The sequence below is a fragment of the Geotrypetes seraphini genome, chromosome 6 (genome assembly GCF_902459505.1).
Source record: "Geotrypetes seraphini chromosome 6, aGeoSer1.1, whole genome shotgun sequence".
NCBI classification, from domain to species: Eukaryota; Metazoa; Chordata; class Amphibia; order Gymnophiona; family Dermophiidae; genus Geotrypetes; species Geotrypetes seraphini.
The window spans coordinates 6,699,276-6,715,105 of NC_047089.1; the positions used below are offsets into that span (position 1 = coordinate 6,699,276).

Below are 15,830 nucleotides of genomic sequence, written 5' to 3' on the forward strand. Positions count from 1 at the left end.
GGAGCCGGCAAGACGGTAAACACCTGGGGGCAGCAGAGAAAAAACACTGCATCGCCCTCGACCGGGTCCGCACAAAATACTTCATGGGGCTGCAGGTTGGACACCCCTGGTTTACATGAAGAGGAAAGAGTAGATATTTTTTGCAACATGGATGGATCAGAAGTGTGTGTAACGTTTAATTTTCAAGCCACCATCTGGGTGGCTTACAGTCTAAATGAAAGGTTTAGGATACTGGACAAGACAAAGTAGGATGGGGTAGGTAGAGCTACAATAACAAATAGGGAGCGGCACAGGAGGTATGTGTTTGTGCAGTCAGGGGTTTGCATATAAAGCTCACAGGCGAGGAAATTATGATAGTAAGGAATTGGCAAAAAGTGACCTTAAAAAAGTAGGTCTTAAGGTCATATTTAAACTGATAAAGGGAAGGTTGCATTCTTAGATCAGTAGGCAGCAAATTCCATAATTCAGAGACCTGGTAGAAGGAGGACAATCAATGGGACACTGTATTACCTGAGTACAAATTATATCACAAGGACAGAGTAGATCAAATTGGAGGGGGGAGGGGGGGGTTGCGCTATATGTTAAAGAGGGAATTGAATCAAACAAAATCAACATTCTGCATGACATAGATAGCAGTGTGGAATGCATATGGATAGAAATTCCATGTGTGAAGGGAAGGAATATAAAAGTTGGGTTCTACTATCGTCCCCCAGGACAAAATGAGCAGACAGATGAAGAAATGTTTTCAGAGATCAGGAAAGCTGGAGAACTGGGCAACAGTATAATAATGAGTGATTTCAACGACCTACTAACACAAAGCATCCAAAAATAAAGAAAAATTATGCTGGACACTGACCAAAAGAAGCCTCTAGCCCTAGACAAACCAGAACTGTATACCAGTGCAGGAACAGCTCATCCAGGGAATACTGAAAACACACTGCGGTGGAGAAAAAAGGCCTCCGTTAAGGCTTCGTGGGTCTTTGAAAAACTCCACAAATACGCACAAAAATATGCAGAGCACAAACCTTCATTTCATAGCATTATCCCATAAACTCTCACAACCTGCAATTATTTGAAGATTCTGAAGTTTGAAAGTCGCTGAAGATCGCGGTTACAGCATCTTTGCAGTGCTTTCAGCTGTTTCCTCTGCTGCGGTCCCGTCCCTCCTCTAGCATCAGAGGCAGGATCGCAGCAGAGGAAACAGCTCAAAGCACTTTGCAAAGACGCTGTAACCATGATCTTCGCTGCAGGCTGAAGCTATAAGGTAAATGGTTCGGGGAGGTCAGGGGGAACACGGAGGCCTTCCCGAGGGGGGGGGAGGTGCGCAGTCTTTTGGGGGTGGCAGTCCTTTCGGGGCAGTCCTTTGGGGGGTGGGACAGGCTTTGGGGGTGCAGGCCTTCAAGGGGGGAACAGGCCTTTAAGGAGGGGGATAGGCCTTCAAAGGGGGGACAGGCCAGGGATGGTGGCATAGGCCTTCAGGGGGAACAGGCAGGCCTTCGGGGAGGGGGGGCAGTCCTTCAGGGAGTGGGACAGGCCTTTAAGGGGGGAACAGGCCTTCAAGGGGGGGGCAGGACTTCAAAGGGGGGACAGGCCAGGGATGGTGGCATAGGCCTTCAGGGGGGACAGGCAGGCCTTCAAGGGGGGGGGCAGGCCTTCAGGGATGGGGTACAGGCCTTCAGGGGGCAGGTGCAGGCCTTCAGGGGGGAAACAGACCTTCAGGGGAGGGGGGCCCTTGGTGTAGATGTACACGGAGGGAGGGAAGGGGGGTTCAAAGAGACGTGCATATGCCGGACTTTGGGGGGGAAGAAATAATGGGTCTAAAAATAGAGGAGAGGGAGAGAGATGATGGACAATGGGATTTAGGGAGGGAAGGAACAGAAAGGGAGAGAAGTAGGACACAAGGGGTGGGGGGGATAGAGATACTGGATAGAAGGTAGTTGGGAAAAGAAAGGGAGAGATGGTGGACCCTGGGGTGGTGGGGAAGGAGGGAGAGATGCTGCATGAAAGGGTAGTTAAGAAAAGGTAGATCTGTGCAGAGAGATGAAAAAAAGAAGATGCCAGACTTCCTGGGGAGGGAAGGGAAACGGAAGGGGAGGACAGGGATGGCAGATGGATGATTAGCATGGAGAAAGAAGGAGACCATGGCAAGCAAGTTATCAGAAGACAACCAGAGCCTGGGACCAACAAGATTTGAATAATGACCAGACAACAAAAGGTAGAAAGACTAATTTTATTTTCCGTTTTGTGATTACAATGTGTCAGATTTGAAATTTGTATCCTGCCAGAGCTGGTGTTAGACCTCGAACGTGAGCTAGGATTTAAGAGAGAGAGGAAAAGTCTTTTTGTTTGTTTATTTTGTTTACACCACAGCGCCAGTGTGGTTAGGAGAAGGCAAATGGGGTGAAGAGGCTGTAAAATAAACCCACCAGGATGTTTGAAAAAAACACCCAATTGGGCAGGAAAATCGAATTGAATCGAAATTTTTTTTTCCTGAATCGGGCAGCACTAGAGTAGACCATGCTGGGGACAAATGTGCTGGTTCAGGTGTGGAGGATAGTCCTTGATAAACCAACACTCATGTGCTTCCACTTCTCATGTATTTTTGAAGGGGCCATGGAAGATATCTTCAAAATGTTCCCACAGATCTAAGGTGAAGGTGACAGCGCTTTAGGCCTAGGAACCTTCAAGGAACTGCGGGCCTCTGGCAGACATTTGGTGTTGTTTTTTTGCAGCTGAACTCCTGAAATCACTGCACAGGGAAGTGGATGAAATTTCCACTGAGGAGAATCTGCTCAAATACACAGTCACACAAACCTCTGAGTAGATGCAGCCCTTCCTTCAGACCAGAAGAAGCCTCTTCTCTTCTTCACAGTGGTTTCAAAGTCAGTACAAGCAATTCTGTTGGGCACTTGCAGACAAAAGTTCACAAAGTTTGCATACATCTTGGTTATGATCAGCGTCCAAGCAGATTAAATATTTGAAATGGGTACTGGATTATTTTTTCACATTGCAGATCAGGGCAGTCAGACATGGTGCAGAAACCAGAAAATAAGTTAATCAAAATAATAAATTAACACAGTAAGTCTTTCTTTTTTTTTTTTTAAGGAAAAAGATCAGATAAGACACAGTGAGTCAAAAGCTTTGTTTTCCATCTGGCAGAAGAGAAAACACCGATGTACTGAGGAAACCACTGCATGCAGAAAGGGTCACGTATGCTCAGAACTTTACATTTAAATTCTGAGTTCAGGGAAATCTGTTCTGTCCCAATGATGCAAGATAATATTATCCACTTGCATGAAGGACTCTCTCCTCCTTGTAGACAGAAATAATGGACTCTGAGCTACTTTGACTGGACACACACTTTCTGTCCCTGAATGGATTGATTCCACAGAGACTTAGGGTCTGTTGGGCTTGCCTCATCCAGAAATGTGTCATACGACCCAACAGTCTTAGCATCTTCCAATGCATAACCTTAAGCATTAGAAAGTTCATAGACATCACTCAGCTTTACGTAATGTTAGGGTATTTTGACAAATGACTGGCAACTACTGTAGGTCATCTACCATCTGGTCTCAGACAAAATTAGGTTGGCACCGATGGGTAAAAATTCATTTTGATACAGTGACACACAGTAGATGTTAGAAGATACAAATTATTTAACTACCAAGTTTACCTGACTGTCCAAGTTTGAGATCTCTCCTAACTGTCAGCCACTTAAGTCTGATTGCCTGCAGGAAGGAATTCATAGCCAGGTCAGCGACAGAGGGAAGCTTACAACTTGCTGCTCTTGCTTACTTCGGGCCTTTCTCGTTGCCAGGTCCTGCCTTCGCAGAAACAGAAAGTAGACAGGACCTGGCAGCGAGAATGGCCTGAAGTAAGCAAGAGCAAGTAAGCTTCCCTCCATGGCTGGCCTATCTCCCGTATGCTCCGAGGGTTGCCATGCAGCTTATCTTGAAAAATTGGGACAGATTAAATTATTCATTCCGGTGGGAATCCCTATGTTATGTCTTTAAAATGGAAAGATTTATAGCCATTCAGAAGGGAAGTTACCAAAAGTTTATGGAAGTTTGGGAACCATTAACTAAATATTGTAAGGAATGACTTATTTATTTAATTGAGGAAAACATACACATCCTGGGGAGGGGGGTATGTTTTGACATTGTTTAAGAGGTGTAGATAGATTGTTTATTGGTAATTTTATGAATTGGATAAATGGGTGGGGGAAAATAATTTTTGTCATTATTTTAACAAGTTTATTGTGCTGTAATATTAATATTTTATGTACATGGATCATTTGCTGTGCACAATTATAGTTTTAAAAATGAATAAAGAAGTTTAAAAGAAAAACACCAGTATTGGAGTTTTTAAGCAGATTTAATCAGAGAAGCTCTGCAACACAAAATGAAAGCAACACATTAGCTTTCAGAACCAAAATAAAGATGAAAATATCTTATGCATTCTCTCAGCATCTATGCAAATAAAATATGAGGTACAATTATGATGTTCCACTGCCTATTATTCCAGAAAATTCATTCTCAGGCTACGATTAAAATGAACCATAAATTCCCAGGGACTCCCAGTGGAAAGTGAATGTGAGTTCAGCACGACAGCAACATGTCCCCCTCAGACATCAGCATTACTACATTGTATTATAGGTGGCTTGAAATACATGCAAACTACTCTCCCACGCTCAAGGAACAGTTGGAAACGCTGGTGAGTTGAGATTCACTGCTAGCTCCAGATAGGAAGTAGAGCTCAGGATAATACATCCACTTTCTTCATCTTTATTGACTGGTCCAAAAGTCTACTGATATCTAAGAGTACAAAGTTGGTGACCCAAATCTTAACATCTGTGTTAATATTCACAGACCTTCTGTGGGAAGTGATACCTGCGATGCTTACTATACATCTGAGAAGTCTATCTTTTTGCTGGAGTTCACAGTAAGTGATTATCACTTCCTGTCTCTTGATAAGATTAGTCAACCTTCATCCAAGAATCATCTCAGCTTTCACTGCTTTTATTGTGCGAAATTACTTTATAGATGATTAGAAATACATTAGGACCCAATCTGCTGGACAATTCTCAAAAATTGTAAGTAAATTGGATGACCTTACTTCATCTGTACAAAATATTACGACTAAGTTTGACCAGATAACTAAGGAGATCTCTCTTCAGAAAATTTCAGCTACTGTTGTCAAAGATAGAGTCCTTTTTTTAGAAGAAAATTGAACAACTGGGGAATCACAATAGGAGGCTTAATCTTCGGATATTAAACTTTCCTAAAATCCTTCAGATTTATGCAAAAAATATTTGATGGAAAATCTTCAATTTACCTCCAAAATGATTCCACCAATAAATAAACTGTATTATCTAACAAAAAAGAGAGAGAACTTACAAGAGAAACAACAAGAAATGGAACAACAAATTGATCTGATTTATTAGAAAATTCCCAGGAGGAAATCGAATATCGAGGAACTTTGGTCATTTCATTGGTTTTTGAGCAGGACCTGAATTTAATTACGAAGGCCTTTTTTTGATTTCCCCATAGTCTTTTTATGGGTCAAAAAATTAGAATATTCCCGGATGTTACAAAAATAACACAGGACCACAAAAAGTTATTCTTGGCTATGAGGGAAGAAGCTGTAAAAATGGGAGCAAATTTCTTGTTATCTTACCCATGTAAATGCCAGATAAAATATGTTGGTATTTTTTGAGCTGGAGCAGCTTTGAACCTTTTTGGATGCAAAGAAATTAATGCAATAGTATTAGAGCTGTAAAAGAAAGAAGGGAAGGCCGGGTTGTACCGCGTAAAGCCTTATTTGTTATTAATTTTCTTATAGGACTAGATCTCTCTATCTTCTTTCTCCAGGGATATAGTATGGTCTAAGGAAGAGTTTTTGAATATTCTTCTAATATTTATATGATTTGTAGTTTATTATGTCTACTTTTTCCTTCTGAACTTTTTCTTTGATGATAATCATATATATTCCTTAATAATGGTGCTTTGTATTTCTGTCACAAGAGGATTCTTGTATTTAATTTGAAATGCAAATAAATAAAAAGAAAAAAAGAAATACATTAGATACCATGGGGCTCATAATCAAAAACAAAAAAAACATCTAAAAAGTAGCCTAAATCGGTACTTGGATGATCAAAAAGCCAGATCGTCCAAGTACCGATAATCAAAGATTGTTTTAGACGTATCTAAAACCAGCTTAGGCCTTGCCCCTGCCTCTAAACGCCTAGAGGGAAAAGAGGCATTTTTAGAGGAGGGGAAAGGGCGGGAGTTGGGCCAACCTAGACTTAGGGCTCCTTTTACTAAGGTGCGCTAGCGTTTTTAGCGCACACAGGATATTACCGCACGCTATGCTTCTAGAACTAATGCCAGCTCAATGCTGGCGTTAAGGTCTAGCGTACATGCAGCAGTGTAGCGCGTTAAAGCCCTAGCGCACCTTAGTAAAAGGAGCCCTTAGTCGTACAGCAGGTATGACCAAAAGGTTTAACAAGTTGCCTAGTCGGCACTTAGACCAAGTCAAAACCGGTATAAGTGCTGAAAAGGGGCCACTAAGCCGACCGCGGCTGCCGCGATCAGCTCAGCGGCCCCGGCAACCTGCCCACCCCCCACCAAAATGATTGCAGCAGGAGAGATGACTCATCTCCCCTGCCGCGATGGCGATCCCCCCCCCCCCCCAACCGTGGCACTTCGGGGTGAGGATCGCAGCAGGAGAGATGAGGCATCCTGGGTGCACTGAACACCTGGGTCCCCAGAATATTAGCATAAATCAGTTGCTCTCTAAGGGCAACAAGGTCATGAAACTAGAGAACTGAGATTTTTTTGTTTTCAAAATAATAAAAAAGAGACAAAGAGGTGGAGATACGGATCTACTTTTATCACAGGAAAAGCAGAGAACTATTTGTGCCTTAAATTCAGTCATACCATTTGGTTTAAATGGTTCATAGTCAGTCATGTGTAAGACACCAGCGTGCTGACAATCGAGCGGTGGATTCCGCAATAACCTTCTCTGGGAGGGCATTCCAGGTGTCCACTACTCGTTGCGTGAAGCAGAACTTCCTGATATTTGTCCTGGACTTGTCCCAAGTACTCCATACTTTTTATTAGCTTCGTTGCTCGTCTCTGCACCCTCTCCAGCAGTTTTATATCCTTCTTTAGGTTGGGAGACCAATGTTGCACACAGTATTCCAAGTGTGGTCTGACCATTGCCCTATAAAGCGGCATTATAACTTTCTCCGATCTACTCGTGATTCCTTTCTTTATCATGCCTAAGATTCTATTTGCTTTCTTTGCCGCAGCCGCACATTGTGTCGACGGTTTTCAGGGTTTTCTCTATAATGTGGGGGGTTGCACCCCCCACCCCCACCCCCCAACAGCAGCGCGAAAACTATGCAGTAAAGTATCCCCCATCGGAGCTCTTTAAAACTAAGTTTTCCCGCGGCGCGCTTCTTTCTTGCGCCGAATTGTCAGCGCTCGATTGTCGGTGTATTGGTGTCTGGCGCGTGATTATCCCGTCACCGGTTTAAATGCAGAGATGGATTTCAGCCCATTTTTGCAAAATGAAAATTTTCTAACCATTGTTTTTACATTTTTTCAAGAAAGGATATTTATATTTACACTGTACATATCGTCATACAGCATAACCTTTTCCAGCCACAATACTTCCATGAAATATTACATCTTTGACTATATGGTTTCTGATTTTTATTATTTTATTTTTATGGGTTTTTTTTCATTCATACTGTAGTAAATACACCTTGTTGCACGGGAGGTTAATTAATGGATATGTATGGTTTATTATGATTATTATGAACATTATTAACTTATTCAACATTGCCTTTTCATAGAGGTTCTATCATGTTCTGCTCATTTAATTATGTCAATATTTATATTTTGAGCATTTCATAGAATTTTTATTTCACTTCTTACTATTGGTCCTTCCAACATTATACATTTCAGTTGCATGACTTCAATATTCGCAGGGGTGTACTGGCGTTCTCACATATGTTTTGGGGGGCTGATGAAGTGTTTAGAGTTTCAGTTTTTTGAGTTAAGTGACTTGCCTACTCGATACCAGGTGTTTTGCATTTTTTGGCACATCTGGAATTGACTGAAAGGTACAACTAAGGATTTCCATAACGACATGTGCAGCTGTGCTGTCAAGATTACCTAAACCGCTGAGCTAATTTTTTTCCTGCTCAAACTTTCACTAGATTCTGAGGCACTGTGACTTGAAACTGCTTTTGTTCATACTTTAATTTTGAAAAACTTGAACACAGACTTGATTTGAGTTCACTCTTCAGATTTCTTTTTGCTTTAATACCTATAAATCTCGCGAGAAATGACGGCAGGCATTCAGGAAGCGGCGTGGGGCCAGGCAGGAGCGCAAAAAGCTCGCTCCTGCCTTGTGCACTGCTGACCCCAAGAGATGAGGAGGAAGCCATCCAGCGAGGGAGGGGCAGGAGCACATAAAGCTCCTGCCGATACAGCGCTGGACCACCAGAATGTTAAAAAAGGTACCGAGGGGTATATTCACTCCATAAGATGCACAGACATTTCCACCCAATTTTTTGGGGAAAAAAAGTGCATCTTATGGAACAAAAAATACAGCATATATCTTTTTTTAAATTTTTAGTTCAAAATTTTTATTAAGGTTTAGCAGAACAAAATAACAGTCCTTAAGCTTAAATACAGTGAAAGTACAGGATATCTAATAAACATGGAGAGGGACCTAGTATTGTACACTTCACCATAGCCACAGCATCCAAACCAGAACAGTTAAAGCCATAATGAGATAAAGGAGTAGGAGGTTTGAGAAGCATGAAGAAAGAGAAAAAAAAAGCAAGAAATGGGTAGAGAAAAACAGAACCAATCTACAGAACAAGTATATCGCCTCATAACATTACATTACAAGAGTGGTCTATTCAATCAGAATGCATATAATGATCTAAAAATTTCCATGGAGAATAGTGGTAAAAAGGGGAAGAAGAGAATGTGGAAATACAGCGTTTTTCATAGACATAAGATTCATATTTATGATACATACATAAAGAATTCCACCAAAAGGTGTAATCTAGTAGAGAGGCTGACTTCCAATTTTTTAAGATGTGCATGAGAGCTACAACAAACATGGTGTCAACCAGTTTAGGGGGGCAGGCTGAGTTGGCAAAGCAAGGGTGTTGAGATCTGACAATTCTCATATCAAACACGAGTTCCAAAGAGGTGATACGTTTAATAGTAGGCCAAATTTTAGTCCAAAACAGGGAAAACGGTTTGCAACAAAATAACATATGATCAAGGGTGCCATCAGTTTCCAAACAGTGCCAACATTTGGGGTCTGATTTAAGATTGGCCTTCCACATACGGAACGGAGTCCAAATTGCATGCCACATAAGAAAGAACATAGACTGAGATATTCTTGACGATAACATGGGTCTATTTGTAGCAGACCAGAAAAGGTTCCAGTCAATATCTTGTAGCGGCGTATATATCTTCTAAATATATGCATTGTTTCTATATTACTTGTATTTCTGATTTTATGATTTGTAGCATTTTTTTAAGGTTTCATGAGACATATTTTTGTTGTTTGTGTGTTTGCTTGCCTATAGACTCCTGATGAAGACACTGGCTGGGTTGAGCAACATAAGATAATGTCAAGTTGATCTGTTTGAGACCAGCTGGGATTTATCAAACATTTGCACTCTACTGAATCCCAAATGGAAACATCTTTTTGTCCCTACTTTACTTTTGGTTCTATGAACATCACTGACAGCTTGAAGTACAGAGCCATAGGAATAACTAACAGATTAGCTTGAGAAGAGTGAAAGGTGCGAGTCCATCAGTAGGACATGAGAGCTGATAGCAATTAATAATCTATGCTAAAACCCGAGCAATCTTATAGCTGTGCCTTTCTAGCTGATAAAGAGAGTGTCCCATGAATTTGCAATAACTGATTCAACTGATGACTAAAGCATAGATTTCTCTCCCATCCAAAAATCACCTCAGGGATAAGCCCAATATTCAGAACAAATTAACCGGTTGGCAGCCTTGTGTCTCAGTGGCTAACCGATCATTTTCAGTGGGAGATGACTAGTTATACCAGCTGAAAATCACTGATGAGAACCAAAATGCTAGCCAGTGGCTCCAATTAGGCCCTGATTTTCAGCACTAACCAGCCAAGCTTAGCATATACGTAGATAGCTCTGTTTATGCAGGCCTATCTTTATGCGTTAGTTGATGGTCAGTTAGGAGACCACTGATCCTCCTCCCTCCCTCCTCCTCTCCTCCCCCCCCAAAAAAAATCAGAAAAAGCTCTGGTGAACCGTGGGGCCTCCGACACTGTGGTGACTTTGGGGCTCATGGAAACATCTTTGAATACGAACATTTTTTTTTTCAAAACTGCTGCTGGTTTTATCTCATTGTGATCAAGAACACAGGATCGACGTCGTGTCCATCCATGTTGACCAACTACTGTTTTTTGTACTCAATTCTCTAGCAATAAAGATCCCATACAGAAGCATCTCATTCATTCCCACTCTTTTTGTTTGTGATTTGCATCTTCGTAGGGACTCTTGTTTTGGTCTCCTTTGAGGAAAATTACTACAAAATAGTGAGCAGCTAATAAATACTGAGATTTTAACCCCGCATTAATTTGCATACTCTTTATTCTGAGCATACCACGGCAATTTTGCTGCACTAGAATCAAATTCTACCGTGAGCTTACTGTGAATCTTTGAGCATCAGATCATAAGTTTGTACCTGAGGCAGCGGAGGGTTAATTGATTTGCCCAAAGTTACAAGTAGCCACAGTAAGATTTGAACCCTGGCTTCCACAGCTGTTAGTCTCCTATGGTTGTGCGTATATCTCTTCAACATTTGTCAGTCACAGGCAAAGACGAACCCCAATGTACTTTCTTGGCAGCATGATGGGCTTGCCTGTGTATCAGGTTTCTTCCGCAGGCACAAGATATAGGGTCTGATCTGTAGTTAATTTTCCCAATGAGAGAGTTAACATGAAAATAGTCTTCTAATTTCTGCTTCAGTGTAATTTAATAGCCTTACCTTTTCTTCGCATACTTTAAGCAGCTTTTTGACCTCGCCTTCTCGGGCATAGTCTACTGGAGTGTGTCCCATCTCATTCATCTGCAAGGGGTTGGCACCTGTCCCAGGGCAAAAAAAATACACAAGAGGTCAAAGATCAATACATGGGACAGGGAAAGAATTAAGTAAATTTGTGCCCTTGCTCCCACCCTCTCTTCTGACCTCTGCCCCATGCTCCGTGCTGCAATGGGAACTGGAATCATGAAAACACAATATAGAACCAGCAACAGGATGCAGAAGATGTCAGAAGAAGAACAAAAGGGAAGGTCACACGTAACAGGGATGAGCAGAAAAAAAAGTCTGAAGTGAGCCTGAAAGCATACGTGAAGGTCAAGCAAAATCCATTCGCTTAAAAGCACCACACAGAACAGATCATCTATGGTTAATGCATTTCGAAGTCGAGGCAACGCCTAATCCGTGCCAGAGACAGGCCATGAAAAAAAACAGATTGTAATTCGATGGTTTCATAAAAGAATGGTAAGGTCACGATCCAGAGGGGGACATTCAAAGGCTGAATTCTTACAGTAATTTCTCGCCGTCCTATTCTTCACTTTCTTTTCAAATATTAGTTGCTATGATTATTTCTTGGACAGTCACATGGTGACTACAAACCTCACTTTGCCTTAACTGATTATTCCTCTTTTAAGCTTCCCTTATTACTAATCTAAGCCTTAGATTTGTATACCATGCCATCTCCTAAAAATAGGGGCTCAAGTCGGTTTACATAAGATTTCAATAAACAGGGAATCAGATTAACAGCTAACGAATGAAATTATTAAACAACAGGAAACTTAACACTCCTTGGTACCGTTTCCCAAGAACTGACATTGGAATATCATTGTTTTCATCGATTTACGAAAAATCTGTTCTACTATGACAAGGAATTTTATTCTAAATCATTGTAAATTGGTTTCTCTGTTACCATATAACTAAAGATGCAACTGCTTGTATTTAGCTGGCCTTGCCAGCTTTCTTTCAATTGGTAATGTAAGTGCTGGAAACTCTCTGGTTGCTGGTCTCCAGCCACTACTAAGAATTCCTTTCTTCCTCCCCCTTACTTTTGGACCCTCATTCCCAGTGGCAGTGCAGTGACCAGTCCCAGGTCTGAGAGCAAAGGCAGCAGCAATGATAGTCTATGAAGGCTTGTGAGCTGAGACACAGTCCATTTCTAAGCCCTTTAGTGGCTCTGCCCCCTTCCTGACTAGTACAGAAGTGGGTTTGGATGGAGAAGAGCTCAGCCCTGTCTTGCATGCCTTTACAGAAGACACGAGTATGCTTCTACCATCAGGCCCTGTTGCTTAGAAAAAGGTACACAAGCAACAAAGGAAGGGGTGGACAGGAACTCGGCTATGAAGTGTGTGTGTGTGGGGAGGGGGGCAATGGCATAGTCAGGCTGTATGTAATAGTGCTGCCCGATTCGTCGATTCATCAATTCACTTTGGTGAATCGATTCGAATTGATTCGTAAAAAAAAAAAAAAAAAAAAATCGGGCTTGCCAATTCGGTAACCAACCCTTCTCCCTGTACCTTCAGGTCTCCTCAAGCAGGAGGGGCAGCACTGCCACTTGCTGGCCGTCCACTGCTGCTGCTGCTCCTGCTTTAGGGGGCGAGGGGGAGGGACAGTCGGGAAGTGCTGCATAGGCGCCAGTGCTGGATTCCCTCAGCTCCGCGGATTTAGGGCCCTCCCTGAAGGCCTGCATGTTCCCCCCTTCTTTCTAGCGTCCTCCAGTTTCCCCCCTGGCCTCCTGGTCTCACCTTCAGCTAATTACAGCAGCCTGCAGAGGATCGCCGGTGCTGTAGCAATCCTAGCAGGCTGTCGTCAGCCTCTGCAGCACGTTCCCTCTGCCATGATCCCACCCCTGACGTCAGGGGGGGGAGGGACCATGGCAGAGGGAAAGTGCTGCAGAGGCCCACAGCAGTCTGCTGGGATCACTTCAGCACCGACGATCTTCTGCAGGTTGCCGTAATTAGCTGAAGGTGAGAATGGGAGGCCAGGGGGGAAGCCGGAGGATGCTAGAAAGAAGGGGGGAATATGCAGGCCTTCGGGGGGGGGGGCCTGGTGTAGAAGTACATGGAGGGAGGGAGGAAAGGAAGGGTCCAAAGAGACGTGCATAAGCTGGACGGGGGGGGGAGAATAAATAATGGGTCTAAAAACAGAGGAGAGAGAGAGAGAGATGGTGAACAATGAGATTTAGGGAGGGAAGGAACATTAAAGGAGAGTAGTTGGACACAAGGGATGGGGGTAGGGGGATAGAGATACTGGATGGGAGGGTAGTTGGGAAAAGAAAGGGAGAGATGGTCGACCCTGGGGTGGTGGGGAAGGGAGAGATGCTGGATGAAAGGGTAGTTGAGAAGAGATGGTGGATCTGGAGATGGTGAGGTCCATCACTGCAGCTGTGGGGATGGAGACGAAAAAAAGGAAAGATGCCAGGAAGGGAAATAGAAAGGGAGGACAGAGATGGAAGATGGATGGTTAGCACGGAAAAAGTAAACGATAAATGGGCAGGAGACCCTGGCAAGCGAGTTATCAGAAGACATTTGTCCCACGTTTGTCCCAGAGCCTGGAACCAACATGATTTGAATAATGACCAGACAACAAAAGGTAGAAAAAATAATTTTATTTTCTGTTTTGTGATTGCAATATGTTAGATTTGAAATGTGTATCCTGCCAGAGCTGGTGTTAGTCCGCGAATGTGAGCTAGGATTTAACAGAGAGAGGAAAAGTCTTTTTTGTTTATTTTGTTTACACCACAGCGCAAGTGTGAGTAGGAGAGGGCAAAGGGGGTAGGGTGGGTAGAGAGGGTATAAAATAAACCCACCATGATGTTTGAAAAAAACACCCAATTGGACAGGAAAATCTAATCGAATCAAAGTATTGATTCAACAGGCTGAATTAAATCGAAATTTTTTTTCCTGAACTGGGCAACACTAGTATGCAGGGCTTTGGAGAGAGAAGGGATGGCTGGTTTTATTTTTGGTATGTATTTCAAAATGGCTGTCTGGGAAGAAATTTTCTTCAGATTCTGTAGTCATAGATGCTGTAAATAGTTATTTTTCCTGAACTGGTAAATACCCTACATAGGAGGGTCAATTGAAAAGTTTCCAGCCTAATCAAGAAAACAACATTTTGGGGGGGAAAATGAAATTTACTTTTCAACATAGTGTCCTTTTAACTCAATACATTTGCTTCAACATTTTTCCAGACCTTTCATGCCTTTAGTAAAATATAATCTCCAAATCTCATAAGGAGAACATAAGATACAACGATCCTCAGAGGGTGAATTACCCACAGGTTCAAGTGAGCTGCTCTCACTCAACCACGATCTTCACTGGATCATGTACGTATCTTTGTTTAATTTGTTATTTTTTTTATTTTTTATTTTTATCTTTTTTATAACAATATTAAAGATCTCAAGATTGTTGAGTTGTGAATAAGCTTCACGGAGGTAGGCTTCTCTAGTCTGAATAATAATAGCACCCCCTTTATCTGCTTTAGTGATGACCAAACGAGGGTCAAGACGTAAAGATTGTAAAGCTGTCCAATGGTCACGGGACATATTGAATTGTTGTATATGTTTTTCACTCTCTAATTGCTCAATGTCCCTTAAAACTAACTCTTTGAATGTTTCAATATGGTGGTGAAAAGGTCCAGGAGGACACTAATTGGACTTTAGAGTAACCAGAGAGCCATCCCCAATCGATATGTGTTCATGAAAGAAGATTTTGAGTTGGAGTTTGCGCAAAAATCTGTAAATTTCTCTACGAGTTTGAAAGGCATCATAACGGGGCGTTGGGACAAAACCTAATCCCAAATTTAATACATCAAACTGAAAGGTAGTAAGTTGAATAGTAGACAAATTGAAAATGGCGCATTATTGATTTTGTAAAAATAGGGAAGGAGGGTGGGAATTATAAATCAGCTCTTAATATCAAAGAACAAAAATGGATTTTTATTTTGAATGCTTTATCTCCTCATGGATTAAACGAAGAAATTGACTGGATGTCAGTAGTCTGAGTCCGCTGAAAGCTTTGAATTAAGTCCGGTAAATCAAAAAAGTACGTGACGTTTCTCTGGTTGAGATCCCTCCTCTTGGGGTTAAAACCGGATCTGACGACAGACGCGCTCGTTCACTATGAAACCTACTCGAACGGAGCGATTTTCATTTTACACATGAGTAAGTTGAAAAAGTTATAGGTCTTGATTGGCCATTACTAAATAGTTTTATTACATTTAGTTACAAATGTTGTTTTAAGAACATGACAAAATGAACTTTGGGAGTAATATTCGATATTTATATATTTTTCAGATACAAATCGGGAGCCTCAACCCTGAGGAAAGCATTGTGAAACATGGCATGTTGGTGGAGGCGCTCCCTTATCTAAAATAGCAAGCTAAGTTATTGAATTAAGTTATTTAAAGTATGAACAAAACTTTAATATTGTTATAAAAAAGATAAAAATAAAAAATAAAAAAAATAACAAATAACAAATTAAACAAAGATACGTACATGATCCAGTGAAGATCGTGGTTGAGTGAGAGCAGCTCACTTGAACCTGTGGGTAATTCACCCTCTGAGGATCGTTGTATCTTATGTTCTCCTTATGAGATTTGGAGATTAATATATACTGGGCCAATTTTCTCTTTTCATGATATATTGAAGGTTCCAGTTGGTGGTATAGCCATTGTGTTATTATTCAGTAAAATATAAAACATCTA

General features: G+C 41.8%; 1 protein-coding gene across 2 annotated transcripts in view; it reads right to left on the reverse strand.

Annotated features, from left to right (window-relative positions):
* CLPB (caseinolytic mitochondrial matrix peptidase chaperone subunit B) overlaps positions 1-15,830 on the reverse strand; it is a 221,791-nt gene that overhangs the window by 105,923 nt on the left and 100,038 nt on the right. For both annotated transcript variants that reach the window (XM_033947532.1, XM_033947533.1), the window contains exon 6: positions 11,076-11,173. In XM_033947532.1, the coding sequence (XP_033803423.1) occupies positions 11,076-11,173 (98 nt within the window). The remainder of the gene's footprint in view (positions 1-11,075; positions 11,174-15,830) is intronic.